An 11,810-nucleotide genomic window follows, 5' to 3' on the forward strand; every position below is an offset into this window, starting at 1 on the left:
CTTCTGCATCCAGTGCCGGTGCCATCGACTCCGCCGCCGGCTGTATTTCGACTGTACAAGGCTGGCGCTACGAGCCTGTGCGCCCCTACGCGAGACATCGCACCCCTCCTCGAATGGATTCGGTAACGTTTATTTTTCTGCAGAAAAACATACAGGGCGGAGAGTTGCCTAAGCATTAAATTACAATGTCCAAACTTACTCTATATAGTGAAAGTATATTTAAATCCATTTAAACGATTTCGAACGAGAGAACGTTTCTAACGTTTGTTTAGATATTTTTTTACTATTTTGATTCATTATTTTATATTTAACCCCTTTGTACTATAGTTCCTTATCACTGCTTATCATTCTCTATTTTTATTGTCGCTATTGTATTAATTATGTTCAACATGTATATCAATCGATTAATGAATCATAGCTTCAGCGCGTAATATTAATGTATAACAATTCCATATGTAACATTTCAACAAAAAACGTCGTAACTTTCTAATTTCCTTCATAAATCCGTAAACTTGATGCGTATCGAAGCGATCACGTATCGGTACCGCTTCCGCAGTATCGCGGATATCGTCAGCGTCCCTGATAACGGCGATGGTGGTGGTGGTGATGGTGAACAGTGTAGCGTTAGGTTGGAGAGCGAAGTGGTCTGTGGAAAGTGCGACGCCCGGCGTCTCGCCGCATCGATCGACCCCCCCACGACCAACCGCCGCCACCGACGTCGACGTCGCGTACACGCGTGCAGACACGCGTGCGGGCTACGCGTACACCCGCGCTTCCTGTCTCACGCACGCGGCGCGTCCTCCTCTCCTGGGCGACCGCTCCTCCGCACACCTTGATCCCTACAGTACGGGCTTCCTGTACCTGCCCTATACCGCCACTGCCACCGTCGCCGCGCCTCCCGCTCTCGCCGTCGACTCGTCTCCTCTCTCTCTCTCTCTCTCTCTCCCCGCTTGACGCAGGACGCCCGAAGGGCTCGGAATCGTATGACCTCTCGTGACCTCGCTCCACTATCCCTATGTAGGATTGGCAGGGTCACCGACGCCCTTTCCCTACGCCTAGGGACGAAGGGTACACGCCAGTTACACGGTGGGGGAGGGCACCAAAAGGACGGGAAAGGGGGGTGAGAATCAGTGAGGGTTTACCGCCGCAACAATGCTGCGACTGGGCAGGCATCTCATCTCTCGCCTTCTCGTCAAAGGGGCAAAAAACGAATACGTATGATATCGCATCTCGTTGCGATATCATTCCGCCAGACCAGTACAAACTGGTCCTCCCATTGACGCGGTTTTTCTTTCTTTTTTTTCTCAAGGTTGCCGAAGTCGGATCGTCCTCATTCCAAAGAGAGCAATTACAAGGGAGGGAAAGGGTTGCGCCTCGATCTAACAACCAAAGCTGCAGCGAAATAAACGTACCTTATATAACGAAGCGATCGAATCTTGTATAGACTCAACCCTCTCTTCTTATGCTGAAATTAAAGCGGATTTGCAGGAGAAATACAGATGGAAATATTTAAACAGGAAAATTGCTACATTTATTGAATATAAATATATGTATTAAGAAAGAGATACGAAATTTTTTTTTCCCAATTGTAACTTAAGATCGTTGAACCAGAAGCATCTTTTCGAAGCTTAATACATATTAACATCGCAGCATCTGTTCGGATATTTTGGAGCCTTTTCATTAAGCTATAAAATTTCGAGCTCATTTATCGAGATATTTTTTCTTAGTTCTAATATAATTGCTTTATGTACCTTCGAATAAAGATGTATTGCATGGTAATTGTGAATTACTTCTAAATCAAGTTGAAATCCCATTATCGTTTTACGAAATATCGCGATTCTGCCATCCGGTACTCCACTAAAATGCACGAAAGATAAATATTCCTAGTGAGTTGTAAATCTCCCCGTCAGTGATTTTTCGACCGCGGGGCAACGAACTACTTTCAACAACATCCAATTTTACCGTATACGCGTTCTTTTCGCGATTCGCACCCTCGTTCGCCCTGCGCCCTTCGCTTCGTCGTGCCGACCCTGCCCGAGACTGGGACGTTCCCTCCCTTCCTCTCGGCACGCCGATCCATCTTCCTTTCTCCCACCTCCCGGCGGTCACCGTTTTCCTCTTTCTCGAATTTCCACCCTCGAATTTCCTCCCCTCTGCCAGTTCTCCATTCTCTCTCCCTCTCCCTCCCGCTCGCTCTCCATCCTTTCCCTACACGCCGATCCCGAAAGTCTGCAAACTGAACGGACGCGTAATGAATGCGTTCCACCCTCCCAAAGTAATCAGCGATGAAATGGAGAGGGGGGCGAGGAGGAGCGGGGTGAGCCCGCAGAGTACCGAAGGCGGGCGGAGAGGGAGGATAGAAGTGTCCTCTCTGCCGACGGAGATACGCGGCCTGTGAAGGTGGAGGAGATGGAGCGGCGCGGCATGGTCGTTGAACCCTTCGCCGGCCGGGAACACCCTGAAACGGGAACGAAAACGTGGACGCGGGATCGGCATGTCCTGGTCCGGGGATACGTCTCTCCCGTTTTGTCCGTCCTTGTCCGGGGAGTAAAGAGGCTGAAGCTTCTCCTCCGGACGAGCACGAGGAAGAGTCGAGTGGAGCCGTCTGCGCCGATCTCTGCGAGATCGCGCGATAGATGCGTATCAGACACGACCTTGAAGCTGGGTCGGATCTACGGTCGGATCAAGGACCTTGGAAAACTTTGCATGAGCGAGGAGACATCGCGATGTGCCCCCCCTTTCAAGATCTTCTACAATTCTAAATCAAGGAAACTAAGACAATAAAGTTTTACTCTCACTGTTAATTTCATCGGTCGTGTCTCGCGGATTGCTTTAATCCGCAAGACGGAAGTAAACTTTTAATACCGAGGTCCGAATACGGGAGGTACGCCCGCGGATAAGTGTCCCGAGATTTCAGATATGAAGAGACTCGGGACAATGAATCAAAGGTGTGCCCCTCGCCCGGCGCCGCAGGTAATCTCTTAACACTTAATTATCTCGCGCTTTGATCCATCAGTCGTGCGGAAACGGCACATTCGGAGCTTTAAATATAAACCGTCTTCCGGGGCGGCGAGATTTATTCGGCGGAAGGCGGCAGCGGGAGAGATCACTTTGCTAATGAGGGAGCTTTTGAACTTGCCGGCGGAGCGGAAGGTAATTTCGGGAATGCGACGTTAACGCGAACGACACGACGTACGCCGGAAATACTATCGTGAATCCATCGTCCACGTCCTAATACCGTATACGCGTGCAAAGTGCAGTCATCTACTCGCCACGGAGTTCACGAAATCCATGCAAAACGCGAACGAACGAGCGAGAGCTCGGGGTCCATTAAATCCCGTCCCTCTCGAGATTGACTTTTACATATCCCAACCTTGAATCCCGCGGATTCAATCCTGTCTCTTAGCAGCTTCTCGCGCGCTCTCGGTGACTCGTGTCACTCCAGCAAGAATCTTCATAGAAGATAATTCTCAAATTCACATCGCGAACGTAAATTGATGAGGATTACCAAACAGAGTATCCGCCCCGTTATGAATTCTGTCGTCCGATTTTACCCCCCGACGAAACCCGAATCGACGTTCAACTGAAAACGAAGTCAGTTTTCAGTCGATTTTCAACATTGAAATCTGGAACCACAGAAAAGGAATCAACGTTGAGTTGGCGATCGTAGATTTCACCTGCGCCAGTTCTGATAAGAGTCGCCCATCGATCGACGGCGTCGGCGTTTAAATGCGCGCGTTATCGATCTCCGACTCTCGGGTTGCGGTAGATCTGGATCTGGGATTTAAGTCGCCCTCTGAAAAACGGGTTTTCAACCGGTCCGTCGGATAATTCCATTGACGTAGACGGACGGATGGCGCGCAACGGACGATTTCGCCGATTCACCAGCGCAAGCAGGCAGGCCGCGCGGCATGAAACGCCTCGGGGTGCCTTCTCTCTCCTCCTCGGCCCCCTGGCTGTCTATATATTTTTCTTTGATGCCTCGTCGCAGAATACTTGGGACAAACGAGGCGGAACGGACGTTCAACCGGGAGCAGACGGGCACCCAGGGCCGAGTCCGTTTCCGCCGGGCCCGCCGCCACTTGTTATGTTCCGCTCAACTTTAAGTGTATAATAGGATTTCGTTGTCCAATTATGCTTCAGAAATTTCACTCAACAAGTGCTCGCCAGTCCCGACCGGTGTTGTACCTTGAAAACTATTGCCGCAATATTTCTTTGTCCCGACAGTTACTATAAATTACTGGCATTACCTCGAATTACGATTTTCTTAAAGTGGAACTATTGAATATTTTAAATTTTGTCACTTTTATTTTCTTCAAAGAAAATTACCAGTTGATGAATTACTGACACGTACGAGAAGTGGGCGCCTGCACTAATAAATAATTTAATTTAATTAAAAAAAAATAGCATAAATATTTAACGAATAAACCTGACAATTCGCTGCGCAGGTTACTTATTGACGAGGGTCGAGAAGAAAATCGGTTCGCCGGAGAAGCCGCTGTCGGACCTCGGCCTGATCTCGTACCGCAGCTACTGGAAGGACGTCCTGCTGCAGTATCTCTGCAATTTCGGCGGCAAGGAGATCTCCGTAAAAGGTAGGTCAGCAGCGAAGTTTCGCCGCAGCCGCCAACCGGTGTCAGTTTTGACTTTCGGTATTACGGAGCGGCATTTAAATATTCATGCGCGGATTGAAAGTGCGCTAATGCGACTCGTGGGAGATCTCACTTTGAATCGCTGATTCAACACCTGATTTCGAAAGTGTAATTTTCCCGTAGAGAGGAAATTTACATTTTTCGCGCAATCTGCGAAGGACCTCTGGAAATTTCTTGAAAATGTTTCAATTTAGCGAGAGGAGACTTCGCCAACCAGCCAACCCATTACTTCTCACTACTTTGGTCAGAATTTATTTTATTCCGACATTTTGGCACAACTATACGACACGTGTAACGTAATTCAGTATAGGTCATTATTGGCTGTATTTTAGATTTTGTGCCATGAGACAAGGGACTCGTCTGTAGCGGATTTACGCCGCATTGTTATTGATCCGATGGTCAAGTTTTCCCAACGTAACTGGTTTTAACGGTTGAATAATTGTATCGAGCGGGGGCAGGATAAACCGCCCTGCCGCTGAAAATCGCAGCAGATTATATATGATTCATTATTTCCGCATTTTTGTTCCTCGACTCTTACCGTCGAGCTCTTCAAGTTTATTATATTTATCCGAACTGCGAATTCAGTATTGAATTCGAATCAATGCAATACGAATGTAAAGAATGCATATATATTTCTAACCAAAGATTTGAAAAACTCGACGACCGAATTTGTCTACGTAATCAGAGAGGCTAACAAAGGAAGAAAATGTTCCTTCCTCGAAACGTGAATGCCAAATTTGTTATATGTTGATAGTATTCTTCATACATAAAATATCTCCATACATAAATATAAATAGTAATAAATTCACGATGTTTTATTCATCGTGTATCTCTCTATACCCAGCCCCGTCAATTTTATTACTCCTGCTGTTTGGCGTCGAGAGAAACAAGTTCCTTCTATAAGATTGGATTATTATGTGTCCCTTCGAAACTTTTCCATCGACGACAGTTCTCACTTCTAACGGGGGTCAGGGAAGACCGTTGTCGAACGCGAGACAGAGACGAGCTCGATTTTTCTTCTTTCAGATATCAGCAAGGAAATGGCCATCGACTCGTACGACATTGTCAGCACTTTACAGGCCCTCGGTATGATGAAGTACTGGAAGGGCAAGCATATCATTCTGAAGAAACAGGTAAGCGCTCCTTTGTGCTGTAATCTGCCGCGCATTTATATATCATATACGTATGTCTCCCCTTCGCTCCGCGAAACATATCGTCCATTCTTACCTGCGAATACGCTCATCGTGCTTGTCAGATTTATCGCACTCGATTTCAGGAATCGAGGTAGGAACCCGTGACCGGCGTAACGTAACGTTGATCGTCTCGAGCGAAACGTCGTCGCAACTTTCATTGATACTTTGATAATCACACAATTTACGTTACATTTATCAAACGAAATAATATAAAAAATTTGAGTAATATTTTACAGACTTTCAACCGAGAGATGACCGTTGCGAAAATTCTACGTGGTATTAATTGTCACGCGTCTATAAATAATCAGTTTTGCGGAAACATTTTATCTTACACCTCGATGTATTTTTCTGACCTCAATCAAACCACAGAAGTATAGATAACGAGGGAGGGGGACAGGAATAATGATTCGCCGATATAACGAAGCGTTTCTCGCTATGCAAACAGCATGAATATCGGAAATATCAGACGTATCTTATTAACGTGATCGATTTCATGGCGATCGTTCGTCACTGGTCCCGGGGAAACGATATTTCCGATACACGATCGGACAGCACGACCGCGAGACTAATTATCATTCGATTAATTTGACTCACCCCTCGACGCTTCGCTATTGTACGTTTCCTCAACCCCTCCAATCCGATGAAAACGGATTCACGAGCTGTCGCGTCGCCCAGGACGGAGCCGCGGATAAAAAAAGAAAGGAACCGTTGAAATAATTTCAGGACGTGATCGATGACTACAAGGAGAGGGTGAAGAGACGGGGCCCCGTCTACAAAGAGATCGATCCGGAGTGTCTGAAATGGAACCCCTTCCAGCCGCCCAAGACACCCTCCGCCTCGAACTAAGGTCTGCCAGGAGCTTGGAAGTACGCCACCTTCTCCTCCCCTTGTCTGGCCCCACCCCCCCTCTCTTCATGGCGCGACTCGTGGGACGACGGTCGATTCTCGCGTTCCTCCCCGACGTCGTCATCGTCATCGTCGTCATTGCCATCTTTATCTACATTTCCGACCTTCCCATCGGCTCACGCAGCGCGGGGGGAAGCTATAAGCCGCCACCGACAGATTTCACGCCCGTAACGTAACGGTGAGAGCCGTGAAAATCCTTCCAGGAATCCCTCCGTCGCGTCGCCCCGAAGCACGCGGGAGACGACGGTGAGTATCCCATTCCATTGGCAATATCGTTAAGGCTCGCCGCGGGAGCGACTTCTCCCTCTGTGTTTAAGACGCGTCGCGGAGGTCGACAGGGTCCGATAATAACTGGCGACTGGAAAGTCTTGCACGTGCTTTGAGCGCCGAGGAAACGTCTCTCTGACTCTGACGAAAGTAGGCAAGTGCAAGCCGATAACGCACGATGATCGAGGACTATTGCATATCCCGCGCGGCCACACTTGCGTTGTCGCCTCGCGTTTGCCTATCTTATTTTTAAGTCTCGGGTCTTTCGACATTTTCTACTCTTTATTAGGAAAGAAGGCTATGTCCGTAGATTTCTATTGAGAATTATTTCAAAAGATCCCTTTTACAGTGATCGAATCCGTGGCGAAATGATTACACAAATTATGTATAATAAAAGATCGCGAATGAAGAAGTTTTTGAATCTGTAAATACAAATGTACAATGAAAATGTAAATAGAGTTCAGCATATCAAGTTGTATCAATATGATATTTTTATCGATAATTAAATGTGGAAATACGCTATTCTTTGTGCTTGTGTATAAGTATATATCGAGAAACATCATGCACTGTTAAGTGTGAAAGGATGAAATTTAAACCAATACCTTGAGTTAAATAACATTTTGTTATTTTTAACTGCCACGTGTGTCGAAATTTATTATTTTAATACTTTGTTTATAGTTAAATTACCATTGTTTTAGTTAAATTAACGACATATTGAATAGGAGCAGCAGCGACCTATAGGAATGATTAAAAATAACTCAAATTGAGTATAATTTGACATTCGCGAATTTAACAGTGATTAATTGCGTAAAAGCGAATTTCCGCATAAGATGTATTTGCACATATGAGATATCCGTTGAACTTGACGACGATAAGCCGCTCCTCTCTGCGCTGCATCGATGCTGCGTCGAGTTCGTTGGTGCATCGACCTTGGCATCTCTCATTGGTGCAACCTCGTTGGTGCAGTAAGTTGCATAACGGCAGGGCCCCGTTAACGCGCCGGCGGCGCATCGATCAGGTTGCGTCGAATGCGCGAACGGTGGACCACCCGGTGAAAATTTCTCAAATCTTTTGGTTTCGAATAACGCACGACAATTACCGGGCGAAAATACCCTTGGAAGGTCTTGGAATAATACGCACGCGCGTTTATACGAAAAATGTATCGATTCTATTATCTTGGAATAACTGGCGAAATCACTCGGCCGTCAAATTTTAGCTTGATTTTCCGACATGGTTTACCAGCATGTCGGAACGGTTTAGGATTCTCGTGTGTTCGCTGGTCAATAATCTCTCACTGTGTGACCTCAAAATCTTGCTCGTTCCAATCTGGAGCAACCAGGTTAATCGTTCGCTATTACAATTGATATTAAACTGATGGAAACCAGAAAGAGAGCGAGAGAGAGAGAGAGAGAGAGAGATATGTTTCTTGTTTAATATTCGTGTGCTCGAGCGCTGCGGAATAATTTTACCGTTAAAATACCTCCGACTATATATGCTGCACCGCAGCCGCAAGACGTAGGCACGAAAGATACGTTATTGATCGGTCTAGGTGCATGCCTGGTTGCAGAACAGAGAGAACGAGAGGGAGAGAGAGAGAGAGAGAGAGAGAGAGAGAGATTTGCCAACGATGCAGAGGCCCACCGGCCTCGATCGAGCAATATGAAAATAACTCGAAAGGAGTCAAGGTCATGCACGAGTTCAATTTAAATGTGTCATATGTGTTTGAGTACCACAGTAATACCATCTGCAAGGATCATCTCGAGAAATATGGTTTCAGTAACTGGAAAAAAGTCCTAATAAATAGTTTTCGAGCAGTTTGAAAAACTGTCGCGAGAAATTGATCGAATTATCATGAGGTTATTAATTTAAGCTGCATTGAGAGAAAATAGATCTTTTTCCATAGTTATCTGTTATTTATTATTTACAGCCTTTTATTGATTTTTTAATAACTTCTGTTATATTTTTACAGTCTAGTGGCAAAAATAAAATACGTTCGATACTTTTCGCTTTCGAAAATGTTCTGATTCAAGCGTTGCTTGGATGAATTCGGTGTCGATTTTACGTTTTCTACTTTGCGTTATTGGTAATGGTAATTTTAATTCATTTTTATCGCGCGACGCACGTAACGCAGCTTTAACCCTTTTGTTACAAGCTGCTTATAATATTTTCCAGATGCCGAGACTCTTGCAACTGTTATTATACGCAGTTGGCTTTGTATGCAGTGCGCTTTAACTCGCGTCAAGCTTTCCAGTCCGTACCGATCGTTTCGGCACGAGCTTCGCCACCGCAGGTAATACGGAGAAAAGCTCGACTTGCAAACTTGCTCAACTTTATCTTCGCGCGCGGTGTCAAACTATCGAGAGTACTCGCGAAACTCGCGGGCGAAGCAAAGTGCATTTTCTCCCCAAGTGCATCTCACGAGCGCTGGACGTGCGTATCGTTTTACGGAGATTGAAATCCACGCCGATCTCACCGAGCGGCGATTTCAATCGATTCGTTGCGGTTTTCACCGTCACGATCAATCATGCAGAACTTTTACCTGTCAGTGATTTCGATAAATATTAATTAAAATTAATTATAGAAATAAATAGGGAATTCAGCTTACGCTAAATTTAAGGACACCGTAGTGTGTAATTGAGATTTTATCGTAGGTTTCGACCTCCGTGATTTAAGAGATGTTTATATCAATCGTGATTCTTAACCCCTTGACTCGTCGTCGTTAAATTCAATATATTTTTCTATTCGATGATTTTACATCGTCACCGCGCGCTGTGATCTTTGCGAACCTTTGCATGCAAGAGCGAGATCGATGACAATGAAATAATAATCGAGATCCGATGATCGGGGGTTAACATATAAATTCGGACGTTATATATTTAATTGTACATAAAATCTGGATGTAGACGTATATATATATATATATATATATATATACACTTTTATAATCATTGTTGTCATTGTCATGCAATAAAACACAATATAAATTTATAACATTTATTTTTGACATCACTATCGTCTCTGCGGAAAAATGTAGAAAAATGACGAGAATAGGTCTGTGTTTTACATGCAGCAACTTGCAGCGTGAAACTAAATAAAATGAAGATCGACACGTTTTAGAAAAAAGCAAAATTTAAGCGAAAATATACAGACTAGGAATCTATAATATAAATGTAAATCTCCGTGCAATGTAATACTTAAGGAACAGTATTCAAGTTATTTGCAGTAAAATATCAGTATAAATTTCGGTTGTTTTCTCATCCTCTTTTCCAGTAATTTGACCACCAACGGCTTCTATTGATCTGTACTTGATAGACTATAATTTACATCTATAGTATATCGTTTGCTTTTGATCGTACAATTTTTCTTCCTACATCCTCTTCCTTTCATAATTTCTATGTATTTATTTATTTATTTATTAAAGAAACAACATCGACCTTGATAATTAAACAATTGTTTCAGATTTGCATATTCTTAGAAACATTATCTATCTGATTAGATAGCAGTTTTTCAATATAGAACACTTTTATCTAGTTTTTTTTTATCAATAAGATAATGGTAATCTTTTTCATAAAATCTCACGCAGGAAATTTGTGAAAGCATGGTACTTTATTATTTCGATAAATTTCAACATTTTTCTATCTAACAAATATAAAGACAAGTATAAAGATTAGGAAAGAATATTTAATTTCTTGATTTCAGATTACTCAAGGCTAAATTAAAGTCACTATATAATCTACAATTTTTTACAACCGCTGTTTTAATATTCTATTTTTTTATATAAAATGTATAAACATAATAATATAAGTTTTTAATAAGAGAAAAAAATCCTAAAATTGGTCAATTTTTCGACTTGTTACAATAGCCTAACTTGACAGATAGAAGGCGGTACTTGGAAACTTTTACTGATATCACGAGAACGGATGACGTCGTGTCAACGCTGTTTTCGCAGAATACAGTATCGCGCCGTGCTGATACAGTCTTCAGCGCGAGTAGAATTGCAAAACTTCTACCTTGAACAGACTTCGCGAAGATACACGTCATCCATCGTATACAACATGACCGAGAAAGTCACTCTCAAATTATGGTCCAGAAAGGAATCGATAGAGCGTTTATGTCTTGTAAGCTTTAATATCACTAATTAGTGCCACGCTATGTAGGTTGTATATTAAAATTTGTGTAACGTTTCACGTATTTCTTGTAAGCGCTTTAGCGGTGTGCAACTTTGTTGTGTGCGACTATGCTGTGTGCAACTTTGCGGTGTGCAAATTTTACGTGTCCAAATGAACGGTGTCCATTTTTACGTGTCCACCTAAACGGTGTTACACACACCGCTAAAGTTGCACACCGCAAAGTTGCACACAGCAAAGTTGCACATTTTTATTATGATAAAGTGATTTTACTATATATTTGCAAAACGTATGCATGATTCTAATACTTAAACTTCTAGCATTATAGCTCTAATAATGAGCTATGGGAATTATGCGGGGAACTAAGTTCTATTTCGCATGTTCATTAATTAAGGATGGAATGTTCATTTAGAGAATATTTATTAACTTGAGACAGAATTTCTTTCTCGTTAAGATTCCCGTGTATAACGTCGCATCCGCTTTGCAGTGAACCGCGACCGCGAGAGCGAACCGGTCGATCTTTTTTGTCCCCTCGCCCTCCTCCTCATGCATATGCAGGCGAAGCGCATAGCCGTGCTTTCGAGCGCATCTCCGAAAAAAAGAGAGAAAAAACCATTATCGAACGCACGCGTATATGGCGCGTAAAACTGCCGATTAATTAGCGT

At 43.7% G+C, this 11,810-nt stretch overlaps 1 protein-coding gene across 3 annotated transcripts in view; it reads left to right on the forward strand.

Annotated features, from left to right (window-relative positions):
* Nucleotides 1-10,258, forward strand: part of Chm (lysine acetyltransferase chameau) — a 32,758-nt gene extending 22,500 nt beyond the window's left edge. For 2 of the 3 annotated variants that reach the window (XM_071790127.1, XM_071790128.1), the window contains exons 11-13: nucleotides 4,449-4,595; nucleotides 5,679-5,785; nucleotides 6,569-10,258. In XM_071790127.1, coding sequence (XP_071646228.1) covers nucleotides 4,449-4,595; nucleotides 5,679-5,785; nucleotides 6,569-6,691 — 377 coding nt within the window. In that variant the 3' untranslated portion in view covers nucleotides 6,692-10,258. Of the gene's footprint in view, nucleotides 1-1,309; nucleotides 1,827-4,448; nucleotides 4,596-5,678; nucleotides 5,786-6,568 lie in introns of those variants that run through there. The other variant, XM_071790129.1, reaches the window with a different exon arrangement.
* The last annotated feature ends 1,552 nt before the right edge of the window (nucleotides 10,259-11,810 follow it).

Source organism: Temnothorax longispinosus, chromosome 10 (assembly GCF_030848805.1).
Source record: "Temnothorax longispinosus isolate EJ_2023e chromosome 10, Tlon_JGU_v1, whole genome shotgun sequence".
Classification (NCBI taxonomy): Eukaryota; Metazoa; Arthropoda; class Insecta; order Hymenoptera; family Formicidae; genus Temnothorax; species Temnothorax longispinosus.